The following is an 18,439-nucleotide window of genomic DNA, read 5'->3' as shown; positions in this document are numbered from 1 at the left end:
CTAAGAAATAGCCTTGGAATTCACAAAATATTGCTTTGGAAATAGTCTATTCATTGGCAATCAGTGACTAAGGCCAGCCTATTTTTAAAGGGAAGGAATTTAGACTCTACCTCTTGATAGAAGAGCATCAAAGAATTTATGGACACATTTTTAAAATACAACTACATATGCATAGATATCTAGAGAGCACAATGTTACCATTTGAAAAATTTAAGTGGAAGGTGTATGAATATTTGGTATTCTACTCTTTTCATTTTCGTGTATGTTAGAAATTTTTCAAAATAAAAAGTTGGGGGGGGAATGTTACTCTGCAGTTGTCCAGTCTGATTTTTTTCCCCCTTTGTAGCCAATTTGTTTTTTGCCTGGATGCTTGAATAACTCTTTCTTTAAGTTGTATATTCTAGTTATAAAGTGTCTCTTAATAAATTTTCCTGGACCGCAATGTGTGCCTCCATCTAGAGGTTCATTTTTTTTCTTCTAGGTAATCACCTTTATTACATCTTCTGAATTCTTCTATTCCAAAGTTGGGTCACTTTGCATTTAGGACACCAATTATCCTCATGTTGGATCATTTCTACATTCTGATTCTGTGGGCTTCTTTGTATTTGCTTTAATTTCTTTTCAGCTGCATGTATTGTTATGATCTTAAGCTTTTCTTTTAACTTAGTTTCAGTGGTGTCTTTTCTATTCCTTCCAATTTGTACTTCAATGTGTTGAATGGCGTTGTTTGGATCCTCACTTTGTATTTTTAAGTGTGATGATCTCCATTTATGTTTCTATTGCTGCTGTTTATATTCTTCTCTATGAGGTCTTATTTTAAATTAATGTATATATAATGTATATACATAAATACACAGTTTATTACTATTCCTTTAATTATGTATTCTCCCAGGTCAGTTTCTTTATCAATCTTTGCAGGGTTTCTTCCTTTCTTGCCTCCCTCTTAATTTTCTTTCCTTGTTAGATGCTCTGAACCAGTGTTCTGCTTTTTCACAATTTCAAGGAGTGGTCCGTCCCTTTAGGGAATACATCTAACCTTTTGGTAATTTTCCCAATGGGAAACTAGACTGAATTAGAGCCATGGCTACAAAGAGAGAAAAAAGAAAGGCTATTTTCCAGTTGTTTTCAGGTTTTCAATTTTCAGATATGTGGCTTTTCAAATGACTTCAGGGGTGGTGTGTGATTAGGAGCCAGGCTACTTATCCTCTCCACTCCAGAATCCTTCATTTTCCTCCTTGATACCAATTTTTAAAGTTTATTGTATTCCACTATCTCCCCTTCCTTGCTGGCAATTATTAGTGATTTTTGGGGAGAGGTTTTCTTTTTTTTTAAACTGATTTTGGGTGCATCTTGTTAAGAAGTAAGGGAAGAAAAACTGTGAGGCAGTCTCAATTCTTTTAAACTTAGAAGTCCATCTTTTCTACAGCACCATATTTATATTTTTTAAGCAGGCTACAGGAAGAAGGAAATACTTTTCATAAGAAAAAGAAACTAGTGCTTTGAGCTGGAAGTGATCTCAGAAGCCATCCACTTTTGGGCTGGGTGCAGTGGCTCATGCCTGTAATCCCAGCACTTTGGAAGGCTGAGGTGAGTGGATGACCTGAGGTCAAGAGTTCAAGACCAGCCTGGCCAACATGGCGAAACCTCGTTTCCACTAAAAATACAAAAATTCACTGGGTGTGTTGGGGTCCGCGTGTTTCCTAAACAAAGGAATGAACGAACACACAAGACAACACAAGACAAGACAAACATGGCGGCTGCCCCGAATGGTGTGCTCTGCTTTATTTTATACAGTCGTTTGTGGAATGTTGCCAAGTCACATGACATATTGTTTTTCTGACCTTTCCCTGACTTTCTGGATTTTCAAGATGTTTACACATAAACAAGCCCCCAGGGTCTGCTGTTTGCAGCTGGCTCCTTTGTCCTCCCTTTTTGCAGGGAAGGAACGCCCTGCTTCATTTGCAAGAGCAGTACTTATCAGGAACGTCTCCTTTGCGAGCACGTAGTCCTCTACATTTCCCCTTTCCTTATTTACAAGTTTGAATTTCTTTTAAAACCATCATTACGTGTTGGGCTCGCTGGGATTCGGTGTTTGCCCTTTGGCACCATCTCCAGCAGACTGTGAAAATGACAAAGGCAAGAACAACAATCAATACATTACTAGAAACAGAGGTCAGCAAAGTTTTTACAGGGCTCATAGGGTTCAAAGACGTCAAACTTTGTGCAATACTAGTCATCAAATCTGCACCAGTCAGCAATGGTAACTGATTGCGAAATGTTTTAGAAATGTTCTGTGTTAATTCTTGTATTTCTAGGGAAAGATTATTATGACCAATTAAAAGTCTCTTTATCTCAGTCCAATTATGTACAGTGCTGTCAAAAGGAACAGGAGTAATACAAAATTGGGTAGTATTCCAATCACATTTCAACAAAGCTCGGGTATTCAACACTGTTAGCTGATCTCCCAACCAAGAAACCACTTGCTCCAGATTATCCACTTGTTCAGTCAAATGAGCATCTATGTCTCGTTGCTGCTGCCACAACAAATATGATTGTTCATGCCATTGTTGCACAAGTTCTGCATTTTGTATATTCTGGTGTAGAGCTAATCCAGCAACAGCAGTGGTGGAAGCAATTGCTACAAGTCCTATCACCACGGTCAAGATGATTCCAACCATCCTTCAACTGTGGTGGACAAGGTCTTGCATAACCTTGTAAATTTGAGTAACCCCAGCAGATTCACTCCAAGTACGTGTTAAGTTTATAGGTAGCCAGGTTTCTTTTCTGGCTCCTAGTACATATAAATCAGAATGAGACTCATTCCAATTATTATTCCACCAAGTAGTATTTATACAACTTAAGAATGTATATTTGTTTGTACAGTTAACTACCCCTGTATTATTATCCCATTTAAAAATTCCTGTCAACAAGAAGTAAGGCTTTCTTACACTTGCAATAACATATCTAGAACTATTTCAATGCAAATATATATGGAAAGGGTTAGCAATATTAGTAAGATTTAAGGACATGTTTCCCGTGAAAGTGAACATTGGTTTGCCAGCAGCTAGCAACTTCCAAATATGACCTTGTATTTGTGAGGTATTAGCCAAATGTGGCATAGGGGGTGATAGACCACCATCATGCCAAATAATAGTTTCATTGCCATCTGCAGAAATGCTGTGATTACCTTTATGCCAATGCAGGTTGACATGGCTGAATTTAGTCTGAAAATCTCCATGTACACTCCAATCTGTAACACGGTATTTACGACTCTTCCCTTTTACTTCTAACAACAATCGTGGCCCACTACCTCTACATCTAGTCCACTCTAGTTGGGAAACACCTCCGGACACATCGGGGATGGGGCATAAAGATAATGTACTTGGCAGAGTTTCATTAAGTACTGCAGTATGATTATACTTAAAACTTTGAGCCACAATAATCATAGTAAAGGCAGAGATATGACTATGGTTATAGCGAACAGCCCAAGCCTCATGAGAAAGATGCAGACAATGTGGACTACCCCCAAGACATATAGGTAACCCTTCAACCCCAAATTGATATGAACTATTTACTGTGCCAGTGTCTAATTCAGGATCCTGATTTAAAAAAGGCGATGGCATCCAATCAGTATCATTAGTAAATACTGGGACTTCTCTGTCTCCCCAGGCCACACCTTGATATAAAGGTGGAAAAGGAATATAAGCCCAGTATGTAAATTCTCCAGCTGTTACCTGACAATTTACTATGGCCAGCATAGCCAGGAATAAAGTCAGTGGGGTTTTGGGCTGCCCAGCTTGTTGAACAACCTCTTCAGCTTCTTGAGTTAACTTTTTCAGTTGTCCCCATGTCAGGGGCTCCGCACGTTGAGTTCCGAAGGTGAATGTTCTCTGAGCGCTCAGATTTAGCTCCTGGAATTCCTTCAGGAACTCTTCAGATCGGCTCCTCTTTGCCATGGCACTGTTTCAATCATCTAGATGGAAACCACTCGTCTCCAGCACCTGTACGGACAAGAGCATAGCCTTAGCCCCATTGTAAAACTTTTCCTTTTAAATATTTCCCTTGTAATGAAGGATAATACACCCACAGATTACTGTTTTGTGGCTTTTCTAAAGGCTGTTGAAAATGTTTCACCACTGCAGACTGCTGTAATTGGCGCCAAGGGTTGAGAATATTTAAAGTAAAAAGGGCTTTCAGAATTTGATGTTTTGGGGAATCTCGCCCATCTCCCCCTTTTTGTTTTAAAAGTTGTAATTTTAAGGTAGCATTGGCTCTTTCAATAATTGCTTGACCTTGACTGTTAAATGGAATACCAGTGGAATGATGAATATGGTATAAAAAGAGGAAGGCAGCCAATTTGCGAGAGCAATAAGCAGGGGCATTATCAGTTTTTAATTCAGCAGGGACTCCCATAACTGCAAAGCAAGTAAGTAAATGAGTAATAACAGTCAGCCTTTTCAGAGGGTAATGGCGTAGCCCACTAGAAATGTGACCACGTATCAATAGTATGATGAACATATTTTAAATGACCAAAGGAAGGAACATAAGTTACATCCATTTGCCAAATGTGATTTTGTTGAATGCCTCGAGGATTAATACCTGGACTTAAAAAAAGTGCAATAATAGGAGCATGAGATGGGCAGGCTCTGACAATAGCTCGGGCTTGACGGCATGTTATAGAAAATCACCGTTGTAATCCTAAACTATTAGTATGATGTAGTTGGTGCTCATCCTGAGCCCATTGGACACTGCCAATAAGTAAAGAATCAATCTGACTATTGCCAAAAGATAAAGGTCCTGGCAAAGCTGAATGAGAACGAATATGAGTGATAAAAAGGGGGGCAGTGCGGGAAGTAAGAGTTACAAATAATAAAGAAAATAATTTTTGTAAAGGAGTTTGAGGAAATAATGGTAAAGAAGTCTGAGAAATATATTTAGTTACATATACAGCATATTGGGAATCACTAACTATATTACAAGGGGTTTGAAGCCAGTCTTGTAGAACCATAAGAATGGCAAAAAGTTCTCCTTGTTGTACTGATTCAAATGGATAGTGAGAAATTTTTGAATTGTCTGAAGTCCAGTATCCAGGCTTTCTATTGCTTGAAGCATCAGTAAAAAAGGTGGGACCTTTAACTGGAGTGTAAGAGATAGGATTATACGGCAGTAAAGAATATTGTTGCAGAAAAGCAAATAATTTATTACTAGGATAATGCTGAGAAAAAGAACCAGTATACTCAGCGCAAGCCACTTGCCAACCCTTATGAGTTTCCAGCAGAGATTCAATGTATTGATTAGATAATCAGGTAATAATTTTTATAGGGTCAGCACCAAGCAACTGACGAGCTCGATGTCATCCTTTAATAATTAATTCAGCCAATTTATCAATATATGGGTGAATTTTCTTAACGGCTTTATTAGCCAAAAACAGCCACTCCAGAATATTATTATCTTGGTGTAAAACGGCCGTTGGTGAATGGGGAGTATGAAAAAGACACAACGAAAGTGGAAGATTGGGTGCAATATAATCAAGGTGAGCTTCACTAATTCTATTTTCTACAAATGACAACTCTTCTTCTGCTACAGGGGATAAAGTCTCCATAGGTTGAATACAAGTATTTACAGCTCTAAGATCAGTTAATAAGTGCCATTTTCCACTTTTCTTTTTAATGACAAACACAGGGGAATTCCATGCAGAAGTACTTGGTTCAATATGCCCCTCAGCCAATTGTTCCTTAACTAAATTCTTTAAAGCCTTAAGTTTTTCTTTAGATAATGGCCACTGTTCCACCTAAACAGGAGTTGTAGTTTTCCACTTCAATTGTAAAGCTTGAGGCTTGTGGACAGTGGCTAAGAGTTTAAAGGATTGTAGCTCATTTTGAACATCATATTTTTGGCAGCTGAAGAAATATGAGGAATGCTTAAAAAGGCACCAAATTGTTGTAAAAGATCATGGCCCCAAAGGTTAATATTAATGGGAATGATATAAAAGAACACTTTTCCTTGTTGTCCTTCAGGTCCTACACAGCTCAGGGGCTCGACACTTTGGTAGACTACAGAAGTAGTACCTAGGCCAGATAGAGTAACCAATACTTGTTTCTTTTTCCAATGATCAGGCCATTGAGCCAAACATATAATAGATACATCCGCTCCTGTGTCGACTAATCCTTCAAAAAGTATCCCATTAATTTGCAATGAACATAAAGGTTTTTGATCAGAAACTAAAGTTTCCTAGAAAACAGTTTTCCCAGTACTACCGAAACCTCCTTGACGAGACACATCTCTAGATAAGAAAGGAAAAAAAGGGCAATAAAAGCAATTGTGCAATATGTTCCCCTGCCTCTAGGCGCATAAATTGTGAGACTTGTACCATAATAAGGATTTCATCAGTAAAATCAGGATCAATAATTCCTGGGACCACTATTAACCCCCGTATAGCGCTGCTGCTTTGACCTAGTAAAAGTCCTACATGTCCCTTTGGCAAAGGACCACACCTAACTTATATATTCCTCCATTAGGAGATAAAGTATAAGGCTGGACAATAGTTAGGTCAGCAGCGGGACTCTGCTTAGTGGCAGCATAAAGCTGAGAAACTGGGGTAGGGTAAGATGTCTTTAAGGAGGACTCGAAGTCATTCCTTGATGTTGTAAGCCACTGCTCACTGGGTACTGGGGTAGGCCTGCATTGTAGTTGTTGGGGCCCCAAGCCTGCGGGCCCCGGCTCCCGTTTCCCAAGAGGAGTGACAATACATTCCCACTTTTATCAGTTTTTGAATGGCATTCATTGGTCTAATGTCGACCCTTGCCACATCGTTTACACATATCAGATGGTAACCTTTTTTCTTTTAGAGCAGAAGAGCCTAATTTTTTTGGCATTCCTTTTTAAAATGACCGGGTTTCCCACATTGATAGCATATACCTAGTTTAGAATTGCCTTTTAAAGCCTTAGAAAGTGCCCCAGCAAACAATTGAGCATTGTAAATAGCTCCTCCAGCACCTGCAAAAGCCAGAGTATCCAAAAGAATTTTAGCAGCAGGGCCTGAACCTACAGTCTTTAATACAGCATCTTGAAGGTGGGCTACAAAATCTGGATATGGCTCAGTGGCTCCTTGTAGGATCTTTACAAAAGATAAAGAAGTTTTACCTGCTATTTCAACCTTAGTCCACACTTTTATAAACAAGGCTTTAATCTGAGTGAGAGCAATATCATCTAGGCCTGCCTGAGCATTAAGAGTGGTGTATTGTCCTGAACCTGTAAGCTGCTCTTCAGTAGGTCCTGGGGGATTTCGGGTAGCATTTTTTCTAGCTTGTACTCTTGCTTCCTCCCACCACCAACTTTTTAATTGAAGCCATTGTGAACGATCAAGGACAGCCTGTCCTAACGTTTCCCAGTCAATAGGAATCATCATATGTTCTGAAGAGAAGGAATTGAGAAGGCCAAGAACAAACGGTGACTGAGGTCCATAATTAGAAATTGCAGCTTTCATTTCTTTCAAAACTTTAAATTGTAGGGCTGTAAAAGTCACATTCTGGCCACCATTTGGGAACTGAGCATTGGGGCCGAAAGCAGCCCATGTTATTGGGAATAAATCTAATTCCTCGAAATCATCCTTTTCCTTCGATTCCTTTTCTCCTACAGGAGGAAGAGGCACAGAGAAAACATGACCTGACATAGGCAAAGAGGTTGGAGGTGGGGGCAAAGGGCCAAAAGAGCAGAAGGGAAGGTAACAGGGAAGGCTCGTGGCGGAGAGATAGGAGAAACAGGAGCAGTGGTACCTTGCAATTTTAACAAATGTTGTAACATCTCCAAAATGTGTTGCAAATCAGAATTTCCTTCAGATGAAGGAGTCATTAGCTCTTTTTCCAATTTCTTGTCCTCCACCACTGGGGCGTAAATATGTTCCTCTCTAGGATCATTCCTCTCTAAAGCTTCAGATGCCTCACCTCCTGTGGCAGTATCGCCATGCTCTGAGTCAGTTTCAAGTAACTCTAATGCCTGAGTAATGGAACTACACAAAGTCCACAAAGTCAGAGCCCTCGTTTGCCCTCACTGATGAGCTCGACGCAGGACTTTAACCACTTGTAACCATTCCTTTCGATTTAACTGTACTTTGGTTTGATATTGAAACCAATAACAATGTTGTTCAACATGGGTAAACAATCGCTTCAAAGTCTTTTCTTTTACTTCTACTCCTATAGACATCAACAGTCCCTGGAGTAACCGCAGATATTCAGAGGCCAGAGAGGTGGAATTCCCCATAATTTTCCTGTGGGTCCCCCTTCATTTATTTACCTGCCCGGGGTGTTCCCCCTCCGGTTCCTTGCTCTCATGGAGCCACGGACCCTGCTCGCTGCACCAGATGTTGGGGTCCGCGTGTTTCCTAAACAACGGAATGGACACACAAGACAACACAAGACAAGACAAACATGGCAGCCACCCCGAATGGCGTGCTCTGCTTTATTTTATACAGTCATTTGTGGAATGTTGCCAAGTCACAAGACACATTGTTTTTTTTTTTTGACCTTTTCCTGACTTTCTGGATTTTCAAGATGTTTACATATAAACAAGGCCCCAGGGTCTGCTGTTTGCAGCTGGCTCCTTTGTCCTCCCTGTTTGCAGGGAAGGAACGCCCTGCTTCGTTTGCAAGAGCAGGACTTATCGGGAATGTCTCGTTTGCGAGCACGTAGTCCTCTACATGGGTATGGTGGCACATGCCTGTAATCCCAGCTACTGAGGAGGCTGAGGCAGCAGAATTGCTTGAAACTGGGCAGCAGAGGTTGCAGTAAGCCATGATTACACCACTGCACTCCAGTGTGGCTGACAAAGCAAGAATCCATCTCAAAAAAAAAAAAAAGTCATCCACTTTCCAAGTTCACAGAGCCATTTAATGACTGAGGAGAAGGTCTCCATCTTTTTTTTCCCATCTTCCTGCCTCATGTATGGGTGGCATTTTAGACATCAGAAAGAGAGACAGAGAGAAAGAGAGGGAATGAGAAGTTTTGCATGTTGAGTACCTTCCTTTCTTGCCTTTATTCATATTACATAGCACCGGGCCTTCATTAGGGGCAGCTCCAGTGGCACAGAAATTGGGGCTCTGACTCTAATACTAAAAAAGTATATATTGGATAAAGACTCAATATGATAAAGAAAGAACACTAGGAAAATGGTAAGACATTTTTCTTCTTCCTCTCTCCTCTGGTTAAAAACAAATCAACCAACCAACACCACCAGGACTACATATCATTTGAGGGGATGAGACATTGAAAAAGTGAAGAGTTTGATTTTCTGGAATGATTTGTCTCAGCTGCTATGACTGCTTGTGAGAATTAAGAAATTATCCCAGTGAGAACAGTATTAAAAGTACATGCAATGGATTTTAATTCTGTCAGCTGGAAAAAGACTTTTAAAGACAAGCCAAAGGACTGTAGATTAATAGGAAATGTAAAAATATAATCTGCCTTGGGTCAGATCTGATCAGTGAGGCATCTCGGAATGCACCCCATCTATTTCAATGGTCCCTCCCTCTTCTGAATGAAGACTTATCAGCACCGGAGATCTATGAAGCTGTCCCAAAACTTATTGGACCCGTTGGTCACTGGTCATTGGTCAAAACATTAAAAGAAATGTTTCCCAAGATGCCCAGAAATGCAATCCTGTTGCTTACAGAGATCCTCAATCCTAATTCTACAATGAGGCTCTTAGTTAATTCTGACTTGGGGACATCCAGAAGTTAACCTTGACACTAGCTGTAAGGAAAAGGCAAAGTAGAAATACAAAAAATAAAAATAAAATCTTTTCTTTCAAAGTCAGCTGGGTATGAAAAACGTAGAATTCAAAAGTAATCTAGAATTGTTCATGTGATGTTGTAACATGAGGAAATTAAACAGTGATGGATAAAATTTTCTTCCATGTTCCTAAGGTCTCTGGCCAGAACTGACATAATACAGATGAACAAGAGAAAAGCATACAATATTAATACTATTTACTTGTACATGGGAATCCTTACAAGAAAAATGAAGACCCAAAGATGCAGTTAGAGCCTAATTACCGGTGTGTGCAGCCCCCAGTCACGTACCCCTGCTTGCTCAATCAATCACGACCCTGTCCCATGCACCCCCTTAGAGTTGTGAACCCTTAAAAGGGACAGCAATTGCTCACACGGGGAGCTCGGCTCTTGAGACAGGAGTCTTGCCGATGCCCCCGGCCGAATAAACCCCTTCCTTCTTTAACTCGGTGTCTGAGGAGTTTTGTCTGTGGCTTGTCCTGCTACACAGCAACAGCCAGATTGCTTACAGTCAGCGTTTGCTTTATTTGAACAGGGTTTGAGCAGCTGGCTCCCTTTCATTGACTATAACTCAGTGACTGGCATGAGAGTAGACTACAGTCTGTTTACACCTTCATTTAGGTTATAGTTTGTGACTTACAGAGAAACCTTTAGGCACAACTTAAAATACGTATAGATGCAACTTTAGGCTAAACTTAAGTCTTGAGGATGCAATGCAACTGTCAGACCTCTGAGCTCAAGCTAAGCCATCATATCCCCTGTGACCTGCACTTATATACATCCAGATGGCCTGAAGTAACTGAAGTATCACAAAAGAAGTGAAAATGGCCTGTTCCTGCCTTAACTGATGACATTACCTTGTGAAATTCCTTCTCCTGGCTCAACCTGGCTCAAAAGCTCCCCCACTGAGAACCTTGTGACCCCCACCCCTGCCTGCCAGAGAACAACCCCTGTAATTTTGACTGTAATTTTCCTTTACCTGCCCAAATCTTATAAAACAGCCCCAACCCATCTCCCTTCGATGACTCTCTTTTCAGACTCAGCCCGCCTGCACCCAGGTGAAATAAACAGCCTTGTTGCTCACACAGAGCCTGTTTGGTGGTCTCTTCACATGGATGCAAGTGAAATTTGGTGCCAAGTGAAATTTGGTGCTGTGACTCGGATCGGGGGACCTCCCTTGAGAGATCAATCCCCTGTCCTCCTCTCTTTGCTCCGTGAGAAAGATCCACCCACGACCTCTGGTCCTCAGACTAACCAGCCCAAGGAACATCTCACCAATTTTAAATCAGGTCAGTGGCCTCTTTTTTACTGTCTTTCTCCAACCTCTCTCACTATTCTTCAACCACTTTCTCCTTTCAATCTTTGTGCCACACTTCAATCTCTCCCTTCTCTTAATTTCAGTTCCTTTCCTTTTCTGGTAGAGACAAAGGAGATGCGTTTTATCTGTGAACCCAAAACTCCAGAGCCAGTCACAGACTCGGGAAGACGGTCTTCCCTTGGTGTTTAATCACATGGGGATGCCTCCTTGATTATTCATCCACATTTCATTGGTGTCTGATCACCACAGGGACGCTGCCTTGGTCATTCACCCACATTCCCTTTGTCAGGCCTCTGAGCCCAAGCTAAGCCATCATATCCCCAATGACCTTCACGTATATATCCAGATGGCCTGAAGCAACTGAAGATCCACAGAAGTGAAAATAGCCTTAACTGATGACATTCCACCATTGTGATTTGTTTCTGCCCCACCCTAACTAATCAATGTACTTTGTAATCTCCCGCACCTTTAAGAAGGTTCTTTATAATGCTCCCCACCCTTGAGAATGTACTTTGTGAGATGCACCCCCTGCCCCCAAAACATTGCTCTTAACTCCACCGCCCATCCCAAAACCTGTAAGAACTAATGATAATCCACCACCCTTTGCTGACTCCTTTTTCAGACTCAGCCCACCTGCACCCAGGTGAAATAAACAGCCATGTTGCTCACACAAAGCCTGTTTGGTGGTCTCTTCACATGGACGCCTGAGACACCCTTGGCAGCAAGTCAATTGCCGAGATGCCTGCTTTGGCTGCTCACCCACATTGCAGCCCAGGGCTGCTCACCCACCCCTTCTCTCCATGTCTCTACCCTCTCTTTACTCTCCACTTTCCTGGGGGGCAAGCACCCCCACCCCTTCTTTCCGTGTCTGTACCCTCTCTTTTCTCTGGACTTGCCTCCTTCACTATCGGCAACCTTCCACCCTCCATTCCTCCTTCTTCTCCCTGAGCCTGTGTTCTCAAAAACTTAAAATCTCTTCACCTCACACCTGACCTAAAATCTAAATGCCTTATTTTCTTCTGCAATGCCACTTAACCCCAATACAAACTCAACAGTGGTTCCAGATAGCCAGAAAATGGCACTTTCGATTTTTCCATCCTACAAGTTCTAAATAATTCTTGTTGCAAAATGGGCAAAAGGTCTGAGGTCCCTGAAGCCCAGGCATTCTTTTACACATTGGTCCCTCCCTAGTCTCTGTTCCCAATGCAACTCATCCCAAATCTTCCTTCTTTCCCTCTCGCCTGTCCCCTCAGTCCCAACCCCAAGTGTTGCTGAGTCTTTCCAATCTTCCTTTTTTGCGGACCCATCTGACCTCTCCCCTCCTCCCCAGGCTGCTCCTCACCAGGCCGAGCTAGGTCCTAATTCTTCCTCAGCCTCTGCTCCTCCACCCTGTAATCATTTTATCACCTCCCCTCCTCGCACCAGGTCCAGCTTACAGTTTGGTTCCGGTCCGGCTTACAGTTTCATTCCTTGACTAGCCCTCCCCCACCTGCCCAGCAATTTCCTCTTAAAAAGGTGGCTGGAGCTAAAGGCATAGTCAAGGTTAATGCTCCTTTTTCTTTATCCAACCTCTCCCAAATCAGTTAGCGTTTGGTTCTTTTTCATCAAGTATGAAAAATCCAGCCCAGTTCACGGCCCATTTGGCAGCAACCCTGAGACGCTTTACAGCCCTAGACCCTGAAAGGTCAGAAAGTTGTCTTATTCTCAATATACATTTTATTACCCGATCCGCTCCCAACATTAAATAAAGCTCCAAAAATTAAAATCTGGCCCTCAAACCCCACAACAGGACTTAATTAACCTCGCCTTCAAGGTGTACAATAATACAGTAGAGGCAGCCAAGTAGCAATGTATTTCTAAGTTGCAATTCCTTGCTTCCACTGTGAGACAAACCCCAGCCACATCTCCAGCACACAAGAACTCCAAACGCCTGAACGCAACTGCCAACGGTTCCTCCAGAACCTCCTCCCCCAGGAGCTTGCTACAAGTGCTGGAAATCTGGCCACTGGGCCAAGGAATGCCCGCAGCCCGGGATTCCTCCTAAGCTGTGTCCCATCTGTGCAGGACCCTACTGAAAATGGACTCTTCAACTCACCTGGCAGCCACTCCCAGAGCCCCTGGAACTCTGGCCCAAGGCTCTCTGACTGACTCCTTCCCAGATCTTCTCAGCTTAAAGGCTGAAGACTGATGCTGCCCCATCGCCTCGGAAGCCCCCCAGACATTCACGGACGCCGAGCTTCAGGTAACTTTCACAGTGAAGGGTAGGTCCATCCCCTTCTTAATCAATACGGAGGCTATCCACTCCACATTACCTTCTTTCCAAGGGTCTGTTTCCCTTGCCTCCATAACTGTTGTGGGTATTGACGGCCAGGGTTCTAAACCTCTTAAAACTCCCCAACTCTTGTGCCAACTTGGATACGTTCTTTTTTTTTTTTTTTTTTTGAGATGGAGTTTCACTGTTGTTGCCCAGGCTGGAGGGCAATGGTGCGATCTCGGCTCACCGCAACCTCCGCCTCCCAGGTTCAAGCGATTCTCCTGCCTCAGTCTCCCTAGTAGCTAGGACTACAGGCATGTGCCACCACGCCCGGCTAATTTTGTATTCTTAGCAGAGATGGGGTTTCTCCGTGTTGGTCAGGCTGGTCTCGAACTACCGACCCCAGGTGATCCGCCCACCTTGGCCTCCCAAAGTGCTGGGATTACAGGCTTGAGCCACTGTGGATACATTCTTTTATGCACTCCTTTTTAGTTATCCCCACCTGCCCAACTCCCTTATTAGGTTGAGACATTTTAAATTATCTGCTTCCCTGACTATTCCTGGGCTACAGCCACACCTCATTGCCGCCTTTTCCCCCAGTTCAAAGCCTCTTGCACATCCTCCCCTTGTATCTCCCCACCTTAAACCACAAGTATAGGACACCTCCACTCCCTCCCTGGCAGCTGATCACATGCCCTTACCATCCTATTAAAACCTAATCACCCTTACCCCGCTCAACACCAATATTCCATCCCACAGCACGCTTTAAAAGGATTACAGCCTGTTATCACTTACCTGTTACTGCATGGTCTTTTAAAGCCTATAAACTCCCCTTATAATTCCCCCATTTTACCTGTCCTAAAACCAGACAAGGCTTACAGGTTCAGGATCCACACCTTATCAACCAAATTGTTTTGCCTATCCACCCCGTGGTGCCAAAGCCATATACTCTCCTATCCTCAATACCCCCCTCCACAACCCATTATTCTGTTCTGGATCTCAAACATGCTTTCTTTACTATTTTTGCACCCTTCTTCCCAGTCTCTCTTCGCTTTCACTTGGACTGACCCTGACATCCACCAGGCTCAGCAAATTACCTGTGCTGTACTGCCGCAAGGCTTCAGAGACAGCCCCCATTACTTCCGTCAAGCCCAAATTTCTTCCTCATCTGTTACCTATCTCAGCATAATTCTCATAAAAACACACGTGCTCTCCCTGTCAATCATATCCAACTGATCTCTCAAACCCCAATCCCTTCTACAAAACAACAACTCCTTTCCTTCCTAGGCATGGTTAGTGCAATCAAAATTCTTACACAAGAGCCAGGACTGCACCCTGTAGGCTTTCTGTCCAAACAACTTGACCTCACTGTTTTAGCCTAGCCCTCATGTCTGTGTGTAGTAGCTGCCACTGCTTCAATACTTTTAGAGGCTCTCAAAATCAAAACTGTGCTCAACTCATTCTCTACATTTCTCATAACTTCCAAAACCTATTTGCTTCCTCACACTTGACGCATATACTTTCTGCCCCGCACCACTACCTCTCAGCAAGGCGAACTCATTGCCTTAACTCGAGCCCTCCACCTTGCAAAGGAATAATGCATCGATATTTATACTGACTCTAAATATGCCTTCCATATCCTGCACCACCATGCTGTTACATGGGCTGAAAGAGATTTCCTCACTATGCAAGGGTCCTCCATCCTTAATGCCTCTTTAATAAAAACTCTTCTCAAGGCCGCTTTACTTCCAAAGGAAGCTGGAGTCATTCACTGCAAGGGCCATCAAAAGGCATCACATCCCATCGCTCAGGTCAATGTTTATGCTGATAAGTTAGCTAAAAAAGCAGCTAGCATTCCAACTTCTATCCCTCATGGCAGTTTTTCTCCTTCTCATCTGGCCACTCCCACCTACTCCCCTGCTGAAACTTCCACCTATCAATCTCTTCCCACACAAGGCAAATGGTTCTTGGACCAAGGAAAATATCTATCTCCTTCCAGCCTCACAGGCCCATTCTATTCTGTCGTCATTTCATAACCTCTTCCATGTAGGTTACCAGCCACTAGCCCATCTCTTAGGATCTCTCATTTCCTTTCCATCGTGGAAATCTATTCTTAAGGAAATCACTTCTCAGTGTTCCATCTGCTATTCTACTACCCCTCGGGGATTGTTCAGGCCCCCGCCCTTTCCTACACATCAAGCTTGGGGATTTGTCCCTACTCAGGACTGGCAAATTGACTTTACTCACATGCCCTAAGTCAGGAAACTACAATACCTCTTGGTCTGGGTAGACACTTTCACTGGACGGGTAGAGGCCTTTCCCACAGGGTCTGAGAAGGCCACTGTGGTCATTTCTTCCCTTCTGTCAGACATAATTCCTTGGTTTAGCCTTCTCACTTCTATACAGTCCAATAACGGACCGGCCTTTATTAGTCAAATCACGCATGCAGTTTCTCAGGCTCTTGGTATTCAGTGAACTAATGGTCTTTTAAAAACACACCTCTCTAAACTCAGCCACCAACTTAAAAAGGACTGAACAATACTTTTACCACTTGCCCTTCTCAGAATTTGGGCCTGTCCTCAGAATGCTACAGGTTACAGCCCATTTAAGCCCTTGTATAGACGCTCCTTTTTATTAGGCCCCAGTCTCATTCCAGACAGTAGACCAACTTGAACTGCGCCCCAAAAAACTTGTCATCCCTACCATCTTCTTTATAGTCATACTCCTATTCACTGTTCTCAGCTACTCATAAATGCCGTGCTCTTGTTTACACTGCCGGTTTACACTGTTCTGCAAGCCATCACAGCTGATATCTCCTGGTGCTATCCCAAACTGCCACTCTTAACTCTCTCTTAAAGTAAATAAATAATCTTTGCTGGCAGGGCTATGCTGAGCCTCCTTGGGCACTCTCTAATTGGATGTCCTGGGTCCTCCCAATTCTTAGTTCTTTAATACCTGTTTTTCTCCTTGTCTTATTCCGTTCTTTTTTCAGTTCATACAAAACCGTATCCAGGTCATCACCAATAATTCTATACAACAAATGTTTCTTCTAACAACCCCACAATATCACCCTTTACCACAAAATCTTCCTTCAGCTTAATCTCGCCCACTGTAGGTTCCCACGCTGCTCCTAATCCTGCTCAAAGCAGCCCTAAGAAACATCGCCCATTATCTTTCCATACCACCCCCAAAAATTTTCGCTGCCCCAACACTTTACCACTATTTCGTTTTATTTTTCTTATTAATATAGGAAGACAGGAATGTCAGGCCTCTGAGCCCAAGCCAAGCCATCATATCCCCTGTGACCTGCACTTATATACATCCAGATGGCCTGAAGTAACTGAAGAATCACAAAAGAAGTGAAAATGGCCTGTTCCTGCCTTAACTGAGGACATTACCTTGTGAAATTCCTTCTCCTGGCTCATCCTGGCTCAAAAGCTCCCCCACTGAGCACCTTGTGATCCCCACCCCTGTCTGCCAGAGAACAACCCCCTTTGACTGTAACTTTCCTTTACCTACCCAAATCCTATAAAACAGCCCCACCCCATCTCCCTTTGCTGACTGTCTTTTCCGACTCAGCCCGCCTGCACCCAGGTGAAATAAACAGCCTTGTTGCTCACACAAATCCTGTTTGATGGTCTCTTCACACAGACGTGAGTGAAAGTAACTGTCCAGAATACATTTTTTACAAAAGATTTTTTTCAGTCACCTTTGCAGATAGGAGTGACCAGTGAGAAGCAGATGGAAGTCACTGGGTGTGGCTTCCAGTACAAGGCTCTCAAGGTGCTGGTTCCACTGGCAGTTAAGCCTATTACACATGCCTCTTGATTCTTTCTGCTGCCTGGGAGAAAGACCTGAGGACAGGCGCTGGCAGCCTGAAGGCCCGAGTGCATAATAATAGCGCAGTGGAGCCAAGGGATGGACAGAACCTGGCGGTGCCACCACTCCAGCCCTGGGTGCTTTTCCTTCTTTTCAACGGCGAGAATTAAACTTTTGTTTTTCTTATTTTAAATTTATATTTGCTCTTATGTGGCAGGCCAGGTCTCACTAACAGCTGGACAGGCCTCCGTAACCACTGTTTCAGCACTAGTTAAGTTAAATATTAAAAGCTGAAAGAGCCAGTGTCTTTATACAAAGGCCGGAATGTAACAAAAGCCCACCAAGAGTTTTGCCCAGGCCTTTCCTGGGCCTTGAAGCATGACAACATAAAGAAGGAATTCTTAACAGGACCTGTTCAAGATTAAACAAGTTTTTATTGGGGGTCTGAAGAAACTCCCCAGACTCCAACAAACAAGTTCATTGGGGGTCTGAAGGAACTGCCCAAACCTTCATGATTTAGTAGAAGGCAAGATAAGGGTAATCACCCCTGGCATCTGCACCCATCTAGATTAAGTAAACTTACTGGGGCTCCAGAGGAAGATCTTTAGGACTGATCTTAGTTATAGATTAAAATAAGTGAAACCATTTACATCTTTACACACATGCACACTTACATGTAGACAGATAGTTTAGAAGGTATATAAGCTCTGGAAAACTTCGTAATTTTGAGTTGATCTGGCGATATTTTCCAGGCCTTTTCCCTGTACCCGGTTACCAAAATAAACTCTCTTTTTTCCCAGTTCATCATGAGAATAAGCAGCCCCACCCCTGGTTTGGTATACAGGAACACTTACAGAGGCTGTAAGACCCAGAAGACAGGGTCACTGTTTCTTCTACACAAACTTGGCTGCTCTTTTGAATTTTCTGGGGTGTTTTTATAAATACTAAGGCTTGTGCCTCATTTTCCCAGTGTCTGATATCACCGACTTGGGGTGTGCTCTAGGCACTGCGACTTGTAATAGCTGCCCCTGGTGACTCTAAGGTGCAGCAAATGTGGAAGACCACGTCTTGGCGACGCCAGGTCCCTGGCTGGACGGCTGTCAAGACTGCGCAGCCCACTGAAATCTCCCCAGACTGGTTAGCGCCGGAGGTGCACCTCCGGGGTATCCTTTCTTCCGGAAACTCCGCCTTCGCCCTCGCCCCGCCTTTTCCCGGCTCGGCCACGCCTCCTTCCCCGCCCAGCTGTGGCCCCGGAAGACGCAAA

The 18,439-nt window shown here is 43.2% G+C and overlaps 1 protein-coding gene across 7 annotated transcripts in view; it reads right to left on the bottom strand.

Annotated features, from left to right (window-relative positions):
* Positions 1–277: 277 nt before the first annotated feature.
* LOC112423687 (endogenous retrovirus group K member 16 Rec protein-like) overlaps positions 278–18,439 on the bottom strand; it is an 83,686-nt gene continuing 65,524 nt past the window's right edge. For 3 of the 7 annotated variants that reach the window (XM_071085328.1, XM_071085327.1, XM_071085329.1), the window contains one exon: positions 282–4,001. In XM_071085328.1, coding sequence (XP_070941429.1) covers positions 2,976–3,956 — 981 coding nt within the window. In that variant the 5' untranslated portion in view covers positions 3,957–4,001 and the 3' untranslated portion in view covers positions 282–2,975. Of the gene's footprint in view, positions 4,002–8,292; positions 8,381–17,849; positions 18,006–18,029; positions 18,422–18,439 lie in introns of those variants that run through there. The other 4 variants (XM_071085332.1, XM_071085330.1, XM_071085326.1 and 1 more) reach the window with 4 other exon arrangements.

Source organism: Macaca nemestrina, chromosome 19 (genome assembly GCF_043159975.1).
Source record: "Macaca nemestrina isolate mMacNem1 chromosome 19, mMacNem.hap1, whole genome shotgun sequence".
NCBI classification, from domain to species: domain Eukaryota; kingdom Metazoa; phylum Chordata; class Mammalia; order Primates; family Cercopithecidae; genus Macaca; species Macaca nemestrina.
This window is presented reverse-complemented; position numbering and strand designations above follow the sequence as displayed.